Raw genomic sequence first — 11,848 nt, 5'->3', positions numbered from 1 at the left:
CAATTACAGCAGAAATTATGAGGGAGATACGGAGCTATGTGTACCCACAATGCAATTCGCTCAGATTGTGGGTGCTCGGAGGAATCTTTTGCGTTGTGCTGGAAATTAAAAGGTATGCGGTGTTGCACATTCGTGGGCTATGAAGAAAAGCGATCGCTTTTGTTAGCGTAACTTGCCGCTATGTCTAATCTGCAAGCCAACAGCTTCGCGAGTTGGTGTAGCATGCCTCACGTTGTGCCATAGCTACCCTTGTCAGAGCGGCAGACTAGTATCTAAAAGAGGCTAGCTGCGACGAAGACTTCTGAAGGCCTAGCGGCGGACACCGGCGGGGACGTCGCGTTATTTGAGAACAAGTACAGAGGTACGAAGGGGTGACCGCAGTCGTGGGCTCGTATTGGCGACCGAGATCGCGACGCGAGTGCCAGTTAACAATCGCCAAGCCCGGTGCCCGTCTCGCGGTTGGGCGCTAAGCCTACGCAGAGTTTGGCTGAGGTTCGACTGGTTTCGTGCAGGTCCCGACGATGGCGAGCGGCGGCAACGCGGGGAGCGGCAACAGCCACCGGCTTCGCTATAAGAACGCCGGCCTGGACGCCCAAGAACTGAGGCGGCGGAGGGAAGAAGAAGGCGTGCAGCTGCGTAAGCTGAAACGCGAAAGCGAGCTCTGCAAAAGACGCAACCTGGGTGCCCCGGAATCGGACGGAGATGGCGGCTCGGGACCCGAGCGAGCGGGAGTCACCTCCGAGATGGTGGCCCAGCTGTACGCCGACATTCCCGAGCTTCAGCTGCAGGCCACTCAGCGCTTCCGCAAACTCCTGTCGCGCGAGCCGAACCCGCCCATCGACGAGGTCATCGAGACGGGCATTGTGCCGAGGTTCGTCGAGTTCCTGCAGCGGGACGACCACTGCACCCTGCAGTTCGAGGCAGCTTGGGCCCTCACCAACATCGCTTCCGGCACGTCGCTGCAGACGCGGCGCGTCGTCGAAGCCGGCGCGGTGCCCGTGTTTGTGCGCCTGCTGGGCTCGGAGTACGAGGACGTGCAGGAGCAGGCAGTCTGGGCGTTGGGCAACATTGCCGGCGACTCGCCGGAGTGCCGCGACTACGTGCTCGACCAGGGCATCTTGATGCCGCTGCTGCAGCTCATCAGCAAGTCTACGCGCACCTCGATGACGCGCAACGCCGTGTGGGCGCTCTCCAACCTGTGCCGGGGCAAGAACCCGCCTCCGCGATTCGAGCAGGTGCAGCCGTGCTTGCCCCTCCTAGCGCGCCTGCTGTACGTCAACGACTTCGACGTGCTGGCCGACGCCTGCTGGGCGCTGTCCTACCTGTCGGACGGCCCCAACGACAAGATACAGGCGGTGATCGACGCGGGCGTTTGCAGGCGACTCGTGGAACTTCTGATGCACGCCAGCCAGGGCGTAGTGTCGGCCGCGCTGCGGGCCGTCGGCAACATCGTCACCGGAGACGACGCGCAGACTCAGGTGGTGCTCAACTGTAACGCCCTGCCCTGCCTGCTGCACCTGCTCTCGTCGCCCAAGGAGTCTATACGCAAGGAGGCGTGCTGGACACTCTCCAACATCACGGCCGGCAACCGGCAGCAGATACAGGCCGTCATCGACGCCAACATCTTTCCAGTGCTGGTGGACGTGCTGTCGCGAGCAGAGCTGAAGACCAAGAAGGAGGCCGCGTGGGCCATCACCAACGCCACGTCGGGCGGCTCTCCGGACCAGGTTCGCTTTCTGGTGCAGCAGGAGTGCGTGGCGCCGCTGTGCGACCTGCTCACCGCGGCCGACCCCAAAGTGGTGCAGGTGGCACTGAACGGACTGGACAACATTCTGCGGCTCGGGGCCCAAGACGCGCAGCAAGGGCGGCTCAACCCGTACGCCGTGCTGGTGGAGGAGTGCTTTGGCCTGGACAAGATCGAGTTCCTGCAGTCGCACGAGAACGCCGACATCTACCAGAAGGCGTTCGAGATGATCGAGCACTACTTCGGCACCGAGGAGGAAGACTCGCGCATCGCGCCGCCCGCTCAAGGCGGCCAGTTTCAGTTCGGCCCTGCCCCCGCTGCAGAGGGCGCCGACTACCGCTTCTGACGGGGTCCGCCGCCCCGACGCTAGTCCGCCGTGCTGCTTGCTTTGTACATAAGAAAAGAGATGTTGGAAGAGAAAACAAACTGTATTTATTTGCCCGGGGCACCGCCACCCCTGTGTACATAGAGCCTCGGGGAGGAGAATAAAAACTATTTCCCTGCCAGTTACGAGCCTTTCTGCTTTTCGTGCCAATCCAGGTTCATCTGGGTAAGGCTTTCGCCGCGCTCGCGTCGCCGGCGTCCCGACGAAGCAGCCAAGAAGGCACCCACGAGCGTTAAGGCGGCCAGAATCAGGTTCAAATGGATACGCGCCTTGTTGCGCGTCTTCTCGATGACAGCAGCCCTGCGAAATAAAGCAAAATTCGCATTGGTGAGAAGAGCATAGAGAACTAGAAACCGAAAGTACGTCGGTCAACTAAACACGTACCACTATAACTGTACCAAACCGTTACAACGCATGAGTTGCCATGAATAGTAAAATAATAATAATAAATAATAAAATATAACTTACGGAACCAAGTCTGGAACTTGCCCTTTTGGATACTTCTTGTAAATAGCCAGGATCCACTTATCGTATGCATTGGTTTGCTGCTCCGTGAGACCTGCGTACAGAGTATGCAGCGGTTTCGAATAGCCGAAAAGTAATTCACTGCACTTACGGTTTGTGGAGGACGAGCGGTCGTCGCTGTAGAAGCGAACTTTTGACTGGAGCGCGAAAACTGCCGCCGCTGGCCTTGAAGCGCAATGTCGTACACAGGGCAAAAAAGCAGCCGCCCGCTGCGAAATAGAAACTGCGGACACCACGGACGTCGCCATCTTGAATGGCGAGTTGTTCTCGCGAAAGCTCGTCCGGTTCGAGGCTAGGTCTCCCTCCCCGCGAAATCCCCGCGGGGTCGGCGAGAGAGGACATTTTGGATTGTCTGGGGCGAGGCTACGCTTCCCCAAGTTGCCATTGAAGTTGGGCGAGGGAGACAATTAGGCCTTTTTCTTTCGCTTCTCCAGCAAGTTTCGGCGCGTCGGCAAGTTGTTAACCACGGCGAGAAGTCCAGGGATTCGTTATGAATCCAGAAGATGGTTACGAACTCGATGAGTGAGTGCACTGAGTGTTTTTTCCTCCGTTTGTTGTTTCCCGCTTGCCGAGCTGTGCTGTGTGATGGAGGCGGTGAGTGAGGGCCGCCGACACAATGAACGCTTCCCTCGCAAGAAAGCGCGTCACTGATGTTTTTTCTCTCTCCACGCGTGCCACCGGGCCGCGGCCCGACCGCTGCTGCGGCCCGCCGGCTCGGGTCTGCCATGGGCCGCAGCGGCCCCCCACTTGTTTCCTTCATGTCGCGCCGACGGAAGAGTTTGGATAAAAATCGCCAGAGGTGAGCCAACTCTGGGGCACCCTAGCCTAGCCTAGCCCGGCTTACGTTGCGAACTTGGCTTCAGCGCCACTGCACGAGCCGTATACACCCCTCCTGCTTTTGCTTTGTCGCGAGTGCCTTAATGCGCAAGCGGACTATGAGGAAAAACCGTTGAGTATGGCGTACGTACGAACGGCCGGTTATTTTGCGCTGGCTGCCACATTGTACGGGCCGTAATTGTTGACCCAATTTGAGTCTATAGTTATCGCGAGCAGCCAGTGTGTACTGTTGTCGCGTGCGGTTAGCTCGCGGAGGATGCGTTGCGCTGTTGTTTTCGTGACATTCCGGTTTAATTTCGGAGGAAAGTGAATATCGTGGTCACTCTGTCGCTGGTGAAATGCCCGATCGCGGAATCTGACAAGAAGCGGCCCTTTTGACAGGGAGGGATCGGGCAATGGAAGCTTCTCCCTCACTTTGTTCCCGTCGGCGGCGCTTCTGATTGGCCCGCTGGTGGTCACGTGATGCCGTCGGCGCCAATGGCGGCCGCGCGTCGCGCACACCGTCCGCTGCCGATGTGTATTCCAGTACGATGCGATGTCTCCGTCGTTTGTGGCGCGTGCTGTGAGATTGCTGACAGATGAACGCCTCGATGTATGCAGGTCTTGCTTTGAGGGTGCCGGCGCAGCGTCTGGTAGAAGGCTCGTCCATCGCAGGCCTGTCGTTGAACGGCGGCTCCGGGTAGGTCTTTCCGTGTGATCATCCAGATCATCGCGTGTGGCGTCCCGTACTAAGTGTGCAACTTGTACTGTCGGCAGGGTGCCCGTGACCAGCAGCGTCGGCACGGTGGGGACTGCTGAGGCCGCGGCCGTGGAGCACCAGGCAGCGGACACGTCGACACCCGGTAAGTGTCCCGCCGAGCGGGCTTGGTTCCCTTGTGGCCCGTGGTGGCGTGCCTTGGTGATGGTGGTGGTGCGAGGTTGCCTCGGGTGGGCCGCATGCGCACACACACAAGCAGACGATCGCGAGACACCCGCGTGATGAGAGCGAGAAAGAACGAAAGCTATCTCCCCCCCTCCTTCCTTGTTTGTTACGTTTTCTTTTCCCTCCTTGGTTTTTGTCGTGTGGCGGCGGAGCAGCGCGCGTTATGTGTCCGGCGACACCGGCCTTCTCCTTGGTTTGTCGGCGGAGGCAGGCACACCACGACCGCACCAGGGCGGGCGCCGGCGCCCCTGGTGAAGGGAGCTTGCCTTGCAGGGCGCATGGCGGAGGCCGGCCCCAGCAGCTGCCACCGCTGCCCACTGTGCCCATTCGCCACCGAGTCGGTGGCCGACTTCTGCAAGCACATGTGCGTGCACACGGACGCCCGCGGCAACTGCTCCATGTGCGACAAGTTGTTGGGGGCCAAGGCGGAGGCTGCGGCGACGGGCAAGCTGAGCTGCTGCGTGTGCGGGGAGGCCTTCGCCGACAGCGGAGGCCTGCAGGGCCATCTGCGGGCGCATGTGGCGGCGTGCCAGGCGTGCGGGGCGGCCTTCCCACAGCGGGCCCAGCTGGAGGCCCATCAGCGGGCCTGCCACGGAGGCTGGGTCCTGGCCACCGGCGCGGCGACTACTACGACCACAGCGGCAGCGGGGGGTCGGGGCGGCCGGGGGGCGGCACGCGAGGGCCGGGAGCGACCGTTTGGCTGCGCCACGTGCGGCAAGGCGTTTGCCCAGAAGGTCCACCTGGAGAACCACGTGCGCATCCACACGGGCGAGCGACCCTTTGCCTGCTCGGTGTGCGGCAAGAGCTTCAGCCGGAAGGAGCACATTGGGCGGCACATGCGCACCCACACGGGGGAGCGGCCTTTTTGCTGTTTTACCTGTAGCAAGAGGTTCAGCCAGAAGGTGCACCTGGAGAGCCACGTGCGCATCCACACGGGCGAGCGACCCTTTGTGTGCAGCACGTGCGGCAAGGCGTTTGGTCGCAAGGAGCACATAGAGCGGCACGTGCGCATCCACACGGGGGAGCGGGCCTTCCTGTGCACGGCCTGCGGCAAGGCCTTCTCCCAGAAGGTGCACCTGGAGAACCATGTGCGCATCCACACGGGAGAGCGCCCTTTCCGGTGTTCTGCTTGTGGCAAAGCATTTCGCCAGAAAGAGTACATCAAGCGGCACATGCGCACCCACACGGGCGAGCGGCCCTTTGCCTGCCCCACGTGCGGGAAGGCCTTCCGCCAGAAGTCGCACGTGGACCGCCACGCACGCACCCACCAGCCGCCCAAGGGGGCCAAGCCGCTCTTCTTCCCGGCCAAGGAGCTCTAGAGGCGCTTATCCGCTGTGTTACCTGCAGGCGTTCCCCCTACCCGATGCCCGCTCTGCCCTCCCGACTGTGGCGGGGCGGGGCGGGCCGCTGCCTGCGGCCTGTGCGGGCTGGCCTTTGCCCAGCGGGGTGCCCTGGAGGCGCACCTGCGGGCCTGTCCGGGGCCCCCCGAGGGCCTGCGCCTGCTGCTGGGACCGCCACCCCCCGCCCCGCTGCAGCACCACCCCCCCTCCACCGTTGCTGCTGCTGGAACCCCACACCCACCGGCTGAGCGGCCCTTCGGCTGCTCCGCATGCGGCAAGCACTTCGGCCGGAAGGAGCACATTGACCGGCACATGCGGACGCACACGGACGAGCGCACCTTTGCCTGTGCCGTGTGTGGCAAGTCGTTCCGGCAGAAGGTGCACCTGGCGCGTCACGTGCGCATCCACACGGGCGAGCGGCCGTTTGCATGCGCCGTCTGCGGCAAGAGCTTCAGCCGCAAAGAGCACATTGGGCGGCACATGCGCACGCACACGGGCGAGCGGCCCTTTTGCTGCCCGACGTGCGGCAAGGCGTTTGCCCAGAAGGCCCACCTGGAGAACCACGTGCGCATCCACACGGGCGAGCGCCCTTTTGCCTGCGCCGCCTGCGGCAAGGCCTTCCGCCAGAAGGAGCACATCCACCGGCACATGCGCACGCACACAGGTGAGCGCCCTTTCCACTGCGCCGCCTGCGGCAAGTCCTTCCGCCAGAAGTCCCACGTCGAGCGCCACCTGCGCACGCACGCCCGCCCGCCCACGCAGCAGCCCCAGCATCGCCACAAGAAGACCACGACGCCCTTCCTACCACTGTGCGCCCCCCAGCCAACGACGGCGGCAGCAGCAGCGGCCCCGCCACCATTCGTGCCACCCTGTACCTAAGCGCGCAATAAAGCCACCTCCATCACCAACCGGTCAGTGTCCTCTCTTATTTGTCCCAAGCACACAGACATGCATGCATGCCGCCACCACGGGGTCAGCATTGACAGGGTCAGCCACAATGGAAGCCAGTGAAAGGAGTGCACAGAACAATTGCTGGCATTCCTCCTGTGGCTTTCGTTGTGGCTAGCCGTGAACACTGTTGGGGGGGAGGGGGGAAGGGTTTCAGGTCTGATTTTGGGTCTTTTGCAGGCATGGCGGAAGGCGGAGAGGAGAAGCCACGCTGCCCGCTGTGCCCGTTTGCCACGGACAACATGGACGAGATGAACAAGCACGTGGCCCTCCACCAAGTGGCGGCTGCGCAGCAGCAGCAGCAACAGCAGCAGCAGCAACAGCAGCAGGCGGCCGCCGCAGCCGCGGCGGCAGCAGCGGTGGCGGCGGCGTGCGGCATGTGCCCAGACGGCAAGGAAACGGCGGTGACCCTGTACGGGTGCGGGGTGTGCGCCAAGGCTTTTGCTCTGAAGGAGGAGCTGGACGAGCACATGCAGAGCCACGCCAGCCGGCTGTTCAGCTGTGCAGTGTGTGGGGCGATATTCGTGGATAAGGAGCACTTGGAAGGGCACATGCGCACGCACGCCCCACCGGAGGTGTTTAGCTATGGCGGGCCGGGTAAGCCCCCCCTTTGCTCGTCGTCCTCTTGCCCGACCGCCGAGGGGCCCCGGGGCAAGAAGCGGCCCTTTGTGTGCCCCACGTGCGGCAAGGCATTCCGCCGCAAAGAGCACGTAGAGAGGCACTTGAAGATGCACACGGGGGAGCGTAACTTCGGCTGCGCCACGTGCGGCAAGTCGTTTAGTCAGAAGGTACACTTAGAGAATCACGTGCGGATACACACCGGCGAGCGGCCCTTCAGCTGCCACGTGTGCGGCAAGGCCTTCCGGCGCAAGGAACACATCGGCCGCCACATGAAGACACACACAGGTGAACGGCCCTTCTGCTGCTCTGTCTGCGCCAAGCCCTTTGGCCAGCGGGCCCACTTGCTCAACCACCTGACCATACATTCTGGAGAGCGCCCCTTTAGCTGCGCCACGTGCCAGCGCACCTTCCGCCTGAGGGAGCACGCGGAGCGCCACGCGCGCACCCACGCCCCGCCCACAGGTGGGTGCTGCCCCCCCTGCCACGCAGACACGCACACAGACCCAAGCGCCCTCTCTACGTCTCTCTCATAAAGTGGAAATACCCCTCCCCACCCTCCCCGACCCCCGCCTGCATGCCAAGCCCCACTAACCGCGGCCCCACAAGTAACACGCTCGCTGCTCCCTCGGCTGGGGCGCCCTGGCTCGCCTGACGCGCGTCCCTCCCCCTTTTGCAGAGGGACCGAAGGAGTCCAAGGCCCTGGTGCGGCTTCACAAGGGACCCATCGCCACGACGACGGCCACGGCCACCATGGTGGACCCATCGGCAGCCACCACTCATCGGTGCCCACTCTGCCCCTTCGCCACCACCTCCGTCAACGACTTCTGCAAGCATGTGGTCCTGCATGCTGAGGGCCGCTCCAACTGCACAGTCTGCGACAAGAAAGAGGTGGTCGAGCCCCTCGAGGCCCCCAAGCCAGCACCTGGAGTGGTTACCGTGGCAACGGTGGCCCCACCCTCTCCCCAGCGCTGTGGCGTGTGTGGGGAGACATTTGGGGACGTCACCGCACTGCAGTGCCACGTTCGAAGCTGCCACACCGAGCCTGCTGGTGCCACCCAGCTGCTTTGGAGCTGCTCCTTCTGTGGTCTCGTGTTCAGCCAGAAGGCCCAGCTGGACACGCACATGGCTGGCCACATGGCAGTGAGCGAGCGTACACCATGGAACGCGACAGCACGTACCATAGAGCCGCTAGGTAAACCCAAGGAACGGCCCTACACGTGCCCGACGTGCGCAAAGACCTTCTGTCAGAAGGCCCACCTTGAGAACCACTTGCGCATCCACACCGGTGAACGCCCCTTCAGCTGCACCGTGTGCGGCAAGGCATTCCGGCGCAAAGAACACATCGGGCGCCACATGCGCATCCACACGGGGGAGCGGCCCTTCTGCTGCCCACACTGCGGCAAGCGCTTCAGCCAGAAGGTGCACCTGGAGAGCCACGTGCGCATCCACACCGGGGAGCGACCTTTCAGCTGCTCGGCCTGTGGCAAGACCTTCACTCGCAAGGAGCACATTGAGCGCCACATCAAGACACACACTGGTGAGCGCATGTTTGTCTGCTCGTCGTGTGGCAAGTCCTTCAACCAGAAGGCCCACCTGGAGAGCCACATGCGGACGCACACGGGCGAGCGGCCTTTCAACTGCTCGCCGTGCGGCAAGACTTTCCGCCAGAAGGTGCAGCTGGAGCGCCACAGCCGTACCCACGCTCCACAGCTCCTGCAGATGCCTCCGCAGCAGCAAGCACCTCAACAGCAGCCACCACAGCAGCAGCAGCCCGGCTGCTCCGAGGAGCAGCAACAGCAGCAGAGAGTGCCCCTGTGCATACCGGGCTGTCCGACGTGTGGCAAGGCCTTCTGTTGCCACCTTGAGCCAGGGCTCAACATTCGCAACCTTCTGGGTGAAGCCGCAGCTCAGCAGCAGCAGCAGCAGCAACAACAGCAGCAGCAGCAACAACAGCAGCAGCAGCAACAACAGCAGCAGCAGCAGTGTGCCGTGCAGGACCCAGTGGCCAAGGCAGCGGCAGCTGCGGGGCCTCTGTAGCCTTGCCTCCAGATCCCGATATTGACTGTTACTGACTTGAGTGACTCAGGTGGCGGGTGTTCTGTCCTTGTTCCCCCTTTCTAAAAGTGCGCGCGCGAATCGTGGCTTTGATGACGATACAAAAAAAAAATATATGAAACCTTTTTGCTGTTATATGCCTTCAGTGTAAGTTAACATTCTCCATTGCCCATTTTTAGCCTGTTTGACCACAATAAAGGAGCTTTGACACATGCTTGCCAGCTCGGACTGCAGTGACCGCGAGATGTGCAGGATGTGGCGACGATTGTTCAGTGAATAATAGGCTGTATGCGCAATTTTTCGGGAATGTTTGCAACGTTGGAGGAAATAGAGAATGATGCCAATAACGCACACGTCTCGAGCAACCACTTGACGCGTCCTCCTCGCCCAACGGTGCGCTGCTCGAGTAGCGGAGCGGCCTTGGGCGCGCGGTCTGCGGCGCGTGCCGCTGGGCGGCGCCAGCTGGTTCGCGCGCGCGGCTCGTGTCGTGACGTCAGTAGCCGCGTCGCAGCAGCCGCGGCGGCGGCGGCTCCGCCCGGCAGTCGGGGACTCGTGCCCGTACCTCGATAGTGCGCGTTTGGTCGGCTGCCTTCGGGTGGCCCGTGTGCCCCATGGATTACGGCGCGGATCATCTCGGATTACGGCGGACCTGATCGCTGACACGCGCCATGGACCGGCTGGCTGATGTCGAGCCGGGCTTCGAGCCGCAAACGCGTGCCCGCTCCAACACTTGGCCGCTGCCGCGGCCCGAAAATTACGGCGGCGATGAGAAGGCGGGCGCGCAGGAGAGCCCCTTCGGTGAGGCGGGCGCCCCGAAAAAGAACTCTTCGCGTCGCAACGCCTGGGGCAACATGTCCTACGCGGACCTGATTACGCAAGCCATCCAGAGCGCACCCGAGAAACGCCTCACGCTGTCACAGATCTACGAGTGGATGGTGCAGAACGTGCCCTATTTCAAGGACAAGGGCGACAGCAACAGCTCCGCCGGCTGGAAGGTAAGACGTGGCCGGCGTTAGGGCTAGCGGCCCGACGGCCATGACGACTTGTTGCGCCGATCGCAACTTGGCCGCCGGGGTTCTTTCCACGCGCCGCCCCTCTCGCTCGCCAGGCCTCTCCTGCCGAGACCTTCGGGGCGTTTTCGGTGTCACGTGACTTTTCGCGCACGTGATGGCTCGCCGGCTTCGACCCAAAGGGGTGACCTTGGCCCACGCGTGTTCGCGCGTTGGCATGGCGACGCGGCCTTCGGGCGCTATGCCAACGCGCGTGCTCATCCCAACGGAGGGGGGAGGTGGCCTGGCGGTCGGGAGGGGGGGTAGTACGTTGCATGTGCGCGCTGGGGGGTTCGAACCTTCGAGGTGATCGAGACTGACCCCCCGGTCTGGGTCGCTGTCCCCACGCAGAACTCGATCCGGCACAACCTGTCGCTGCACAGCCGATTCATGCGAGTCCAGAACGAAGGCGCCGGCAAGAGCTCGTGGTGGATGCTGAACCCGGACGCGAAACCTGGCAAGGCAGCACGACGCCGGGCAACTTCGATGGAGACGCCTCGCTACGAGAAAAAGCGAGGGCGGCTCAAGAAGAAGCTGGAAGCCCTGCGCGCGTCTCCGAGTCCGTCCTCGTCGGAGGGGCCGCTGGACCCGTTCCCCGAGTCACCGCCAGCTAGTCGGCTAGACCTGCAACACTGCAGCCCGCTGGCGCCACTCTCCGGCTCGCCGTCGGCGTGGCCGCCCCAGCAGCTGATGCCGGTGGACCGGTACGGCGCCGGCCCGCTGGCCGACACGCTCACCCAGTCCATGACCCTGGGGGACAGGCACGATACAGCGCCGCCGCCGCCGATGGGACCCTCCGCGTCGCAGGTGATGGGTCGTCTTCTAACGTTCAACGACCACCTTCCTAACGACTTGGACCTGGACCTGGACGCCGTGCCAGGTCTGCATTGCGACGTCGACCAGGTGATTCAACACGAGCTCAGCGTGGACGGAAACCTGGACTTCAACTTCGACACGCATGCCAGGCCCTGGGTCCACTGACACTCTAGTCCCCGTGCCAAGTATCCCCGTGTACATAGCTCCCCCTCTCACTTGTTGTATATATTATATATTTACGCCGCCGCCGTGCCTCGTGAGCGGCCAGTCCGTCCACGCGCGGAACACTTGTTACTACGACGTTAAGCTTGCGTCCCGTTGTGTACATATGCCCTTTAGCTGTTGTACTCGACCAGAGAGCATTGAAATAAAAGTACTCCTTGTTGCCACTGCCGCACCCTCATTTAGTGCGCGGCGGCCCTCCTCGACCCTGAGCGCGAGGCCGGACTGCGTGGGCGAGTGGGCGCATGACGCAAAGCGCTGACGTCGATCGGAGAGGCTCGGTCGCTCGGTCCATGGCCGCCGCCGCTGTCAACGGGCCGTCGAACCGTCGGCCGAGATCACGGCCTCGCCGTGACAACGTCTCGATAAGGCTGCGCGCATGTC

The 11,848-nt window shown here is 62.8% G+C and overlaps 4 protein-coding genes across 8 annotated transcripts; 3 read left to right on the top strand and 1 right to left on the bottom strand.

Moving 5' to 3' along the window:
- The first annotated feature begins 24 nt into the window (after positions 1–24).
- On the top strand, positions 25–2,254 carry LOC119396666 (importin subunit alpha-7). Of its 2 annotated transcripts, none has more exons than XM_037663960.2 (2): positions 25–112; positions 513–2,254. In XM_037663960.2, the coding sequence occupies exon 2, from the start codon at positions 522–524 to the stop codon at positions 2,088–2,090; it is 1,569 nt and encodes a 522-aa protein (XP_037519888.1). In that variant the 5' UTR covers positions 25–112; positions 513–521; the 3' UTR covers positions 2,091–2,254. The 2 variants fall into 2 exon arrangements, with proteins under 2 accessions (XP_037519888.1, XP_037519889.1); XM_037663961.2 differs by lacking the exon at positions 25–112 and adding an exon at positions 125–361.
- LOC119396670 (UPF0389 protein CG9231) lies at positions 2,158–2,995 on the bottom strand. The gene is made up of 3 exons (XM_037663967.2): positions 2,746–2,995; positions 2,598–2,688; positions 2,158–2,429 (listed from the first exon to the last, which is right to left on the bottom strand). Exons 1-3 carry the CDS (start codon positions 2,900–2,902, stop codon positions 2,252–2,254), a joined length of 426 nt encoding a protein of 141 aa, XP_037519895.1. The 5' UTR covers positions 2,903–2,995; the 3' UTR covers positions 2,158–2,251.
- Positions 2,946–9,724, top strand: LOC119396662 (zinc finger protein 260). Of its 4 annotated transcripts, none has more exons than XM_037663957.2 (5): positions 2,946–3,176; positions 4,092–4,170; positions 4,248–4,333; positions 6,882–7,298; positions 7,999–9,724. In XM_037663957.2, the coding sequence occupies exons 1-5, from the start codon at positions 3,158–3,160 to the stop codon at positions 9,357–9,359; spliced, it is 1,962 nt and encodes a 653-aa protein (XP_037519885.1). In that variant the 5' UTR covers positions 2,946–3,157; the 3' UTR covers positions 9,360–9,724. The 4 variants fall into 4 exon arrangements, with proteins under 4 accessions (XP_037519885.1, XP_037519883.1, XP_037519882.1 ...); XM_037663955.2 differs by having other exon boundaries at positions 6,882–7,607; XM_037663954.2 differs by having other exon boundaries at positions 6,882–7,784.
- Positions 9,725–9,886: 162 nt separating this feature from the next.
- On the top strand, positions 9,887–11,631 carry LOC119396667 (forkhead box protein O). Its single transcript, XM_037663962.2, has 2 exons — positions 9,887–10,372; positions 10,778–11,631. The coding sequence occupies exons 1-2, from the start codon at positions 10,046–10,048 to the stop codon at positions 11,405–11,407; spliced, it is 957 nt and encodes a 318-aa protein (XP_037519890.1). The 5' UTR covers positions 9,887–10,045; the 3' UTR covers positions 11,408–11,631.
- The last annotated feature ends 217 nt before the right edge of the window (positions 11,632–11,848 follow it).

This window comes from Rhipicephalus sanguineus, chromosome 6 (genome assembly GCF_013339695.2).
Source record: "Rhipicephalus sanguineus isolate Rsan-2018 chromosome 6, BIME_Rsan_1.4, whole genome shotgun sequence".
Classification (NCBI taxonomy): Eukaryota; Metazoa; Arthropoda; class Arachnida; order Ixodida; family Ixodidae; genus Rhipicephalus; species Rhipicephalus sanguineus.
Note: the sequence above shows the minus strand (reverse complement) of the source record. Positions and strands in the feature narration are given on the sequence as shown.

Bases quoted from the DNA above. Each gene is read 5' to 3' on its own strand.
- LOC119396666 (XM_037663960.2), top strand. From the start codon at position 522: ATGGCGAGCGGCGGCAACGCGGGGAGCGGCAACAGCCACCGGCTTCGC.
- LOC119396662 (XM_037663954.2), top strand. The intron at 4,171-4,247 runs GTAGGTCTTTCC...TACTGTCGGCAG, and splicing joins TCGTTGAACGGCGGCTCCGG to GGTGCCCGTGACCAGCAGCG. The intron at 7,785-7,998 runs GTGGGTGCTGCC...CCCCTTTTGCAG, and splicing joins CACCCACGCCCCGCCCACAG to AGGGACCGAAGGAGTCCAAG.
- LOC119396667 (XM_037663962.2), top strand. From the start codon at position 10,046: ATGGACCGGCTGGCTGATGTCGAGCCGGGCTTCGAGCCGCAAACGCGT. The intron at 10,373-10,777 runs GTAAGACGTGGC...GTCCCCACGCAG, and splicing joins ACAGCTCCGCCGGCTGGAAG to AACTCGATCCGGCACAACCT.
- LOC119396670 (XM_037663967.2), bottom strand. From the start codon at position 2,902: ATGGCGACGTCCGTGGTGTCCGCAGTTTCTATTTCGCAGCGGGCGGCT. The intron at 2,689-2,745 runs GTAAGTGCAGTG...CTCTGTACGCAG, and splicing joins CCGCTCGTCCTCCACAAACC to GTCTCACGGAGCAGCAAACC. The intron at 2,430-2,597 runs GTAAGTTATATT...TTTATTTCGCAG, and splicing joins CAAGTTCCAGACTTGGTTCC to GGCTGCTGTCATCGAGAAGA.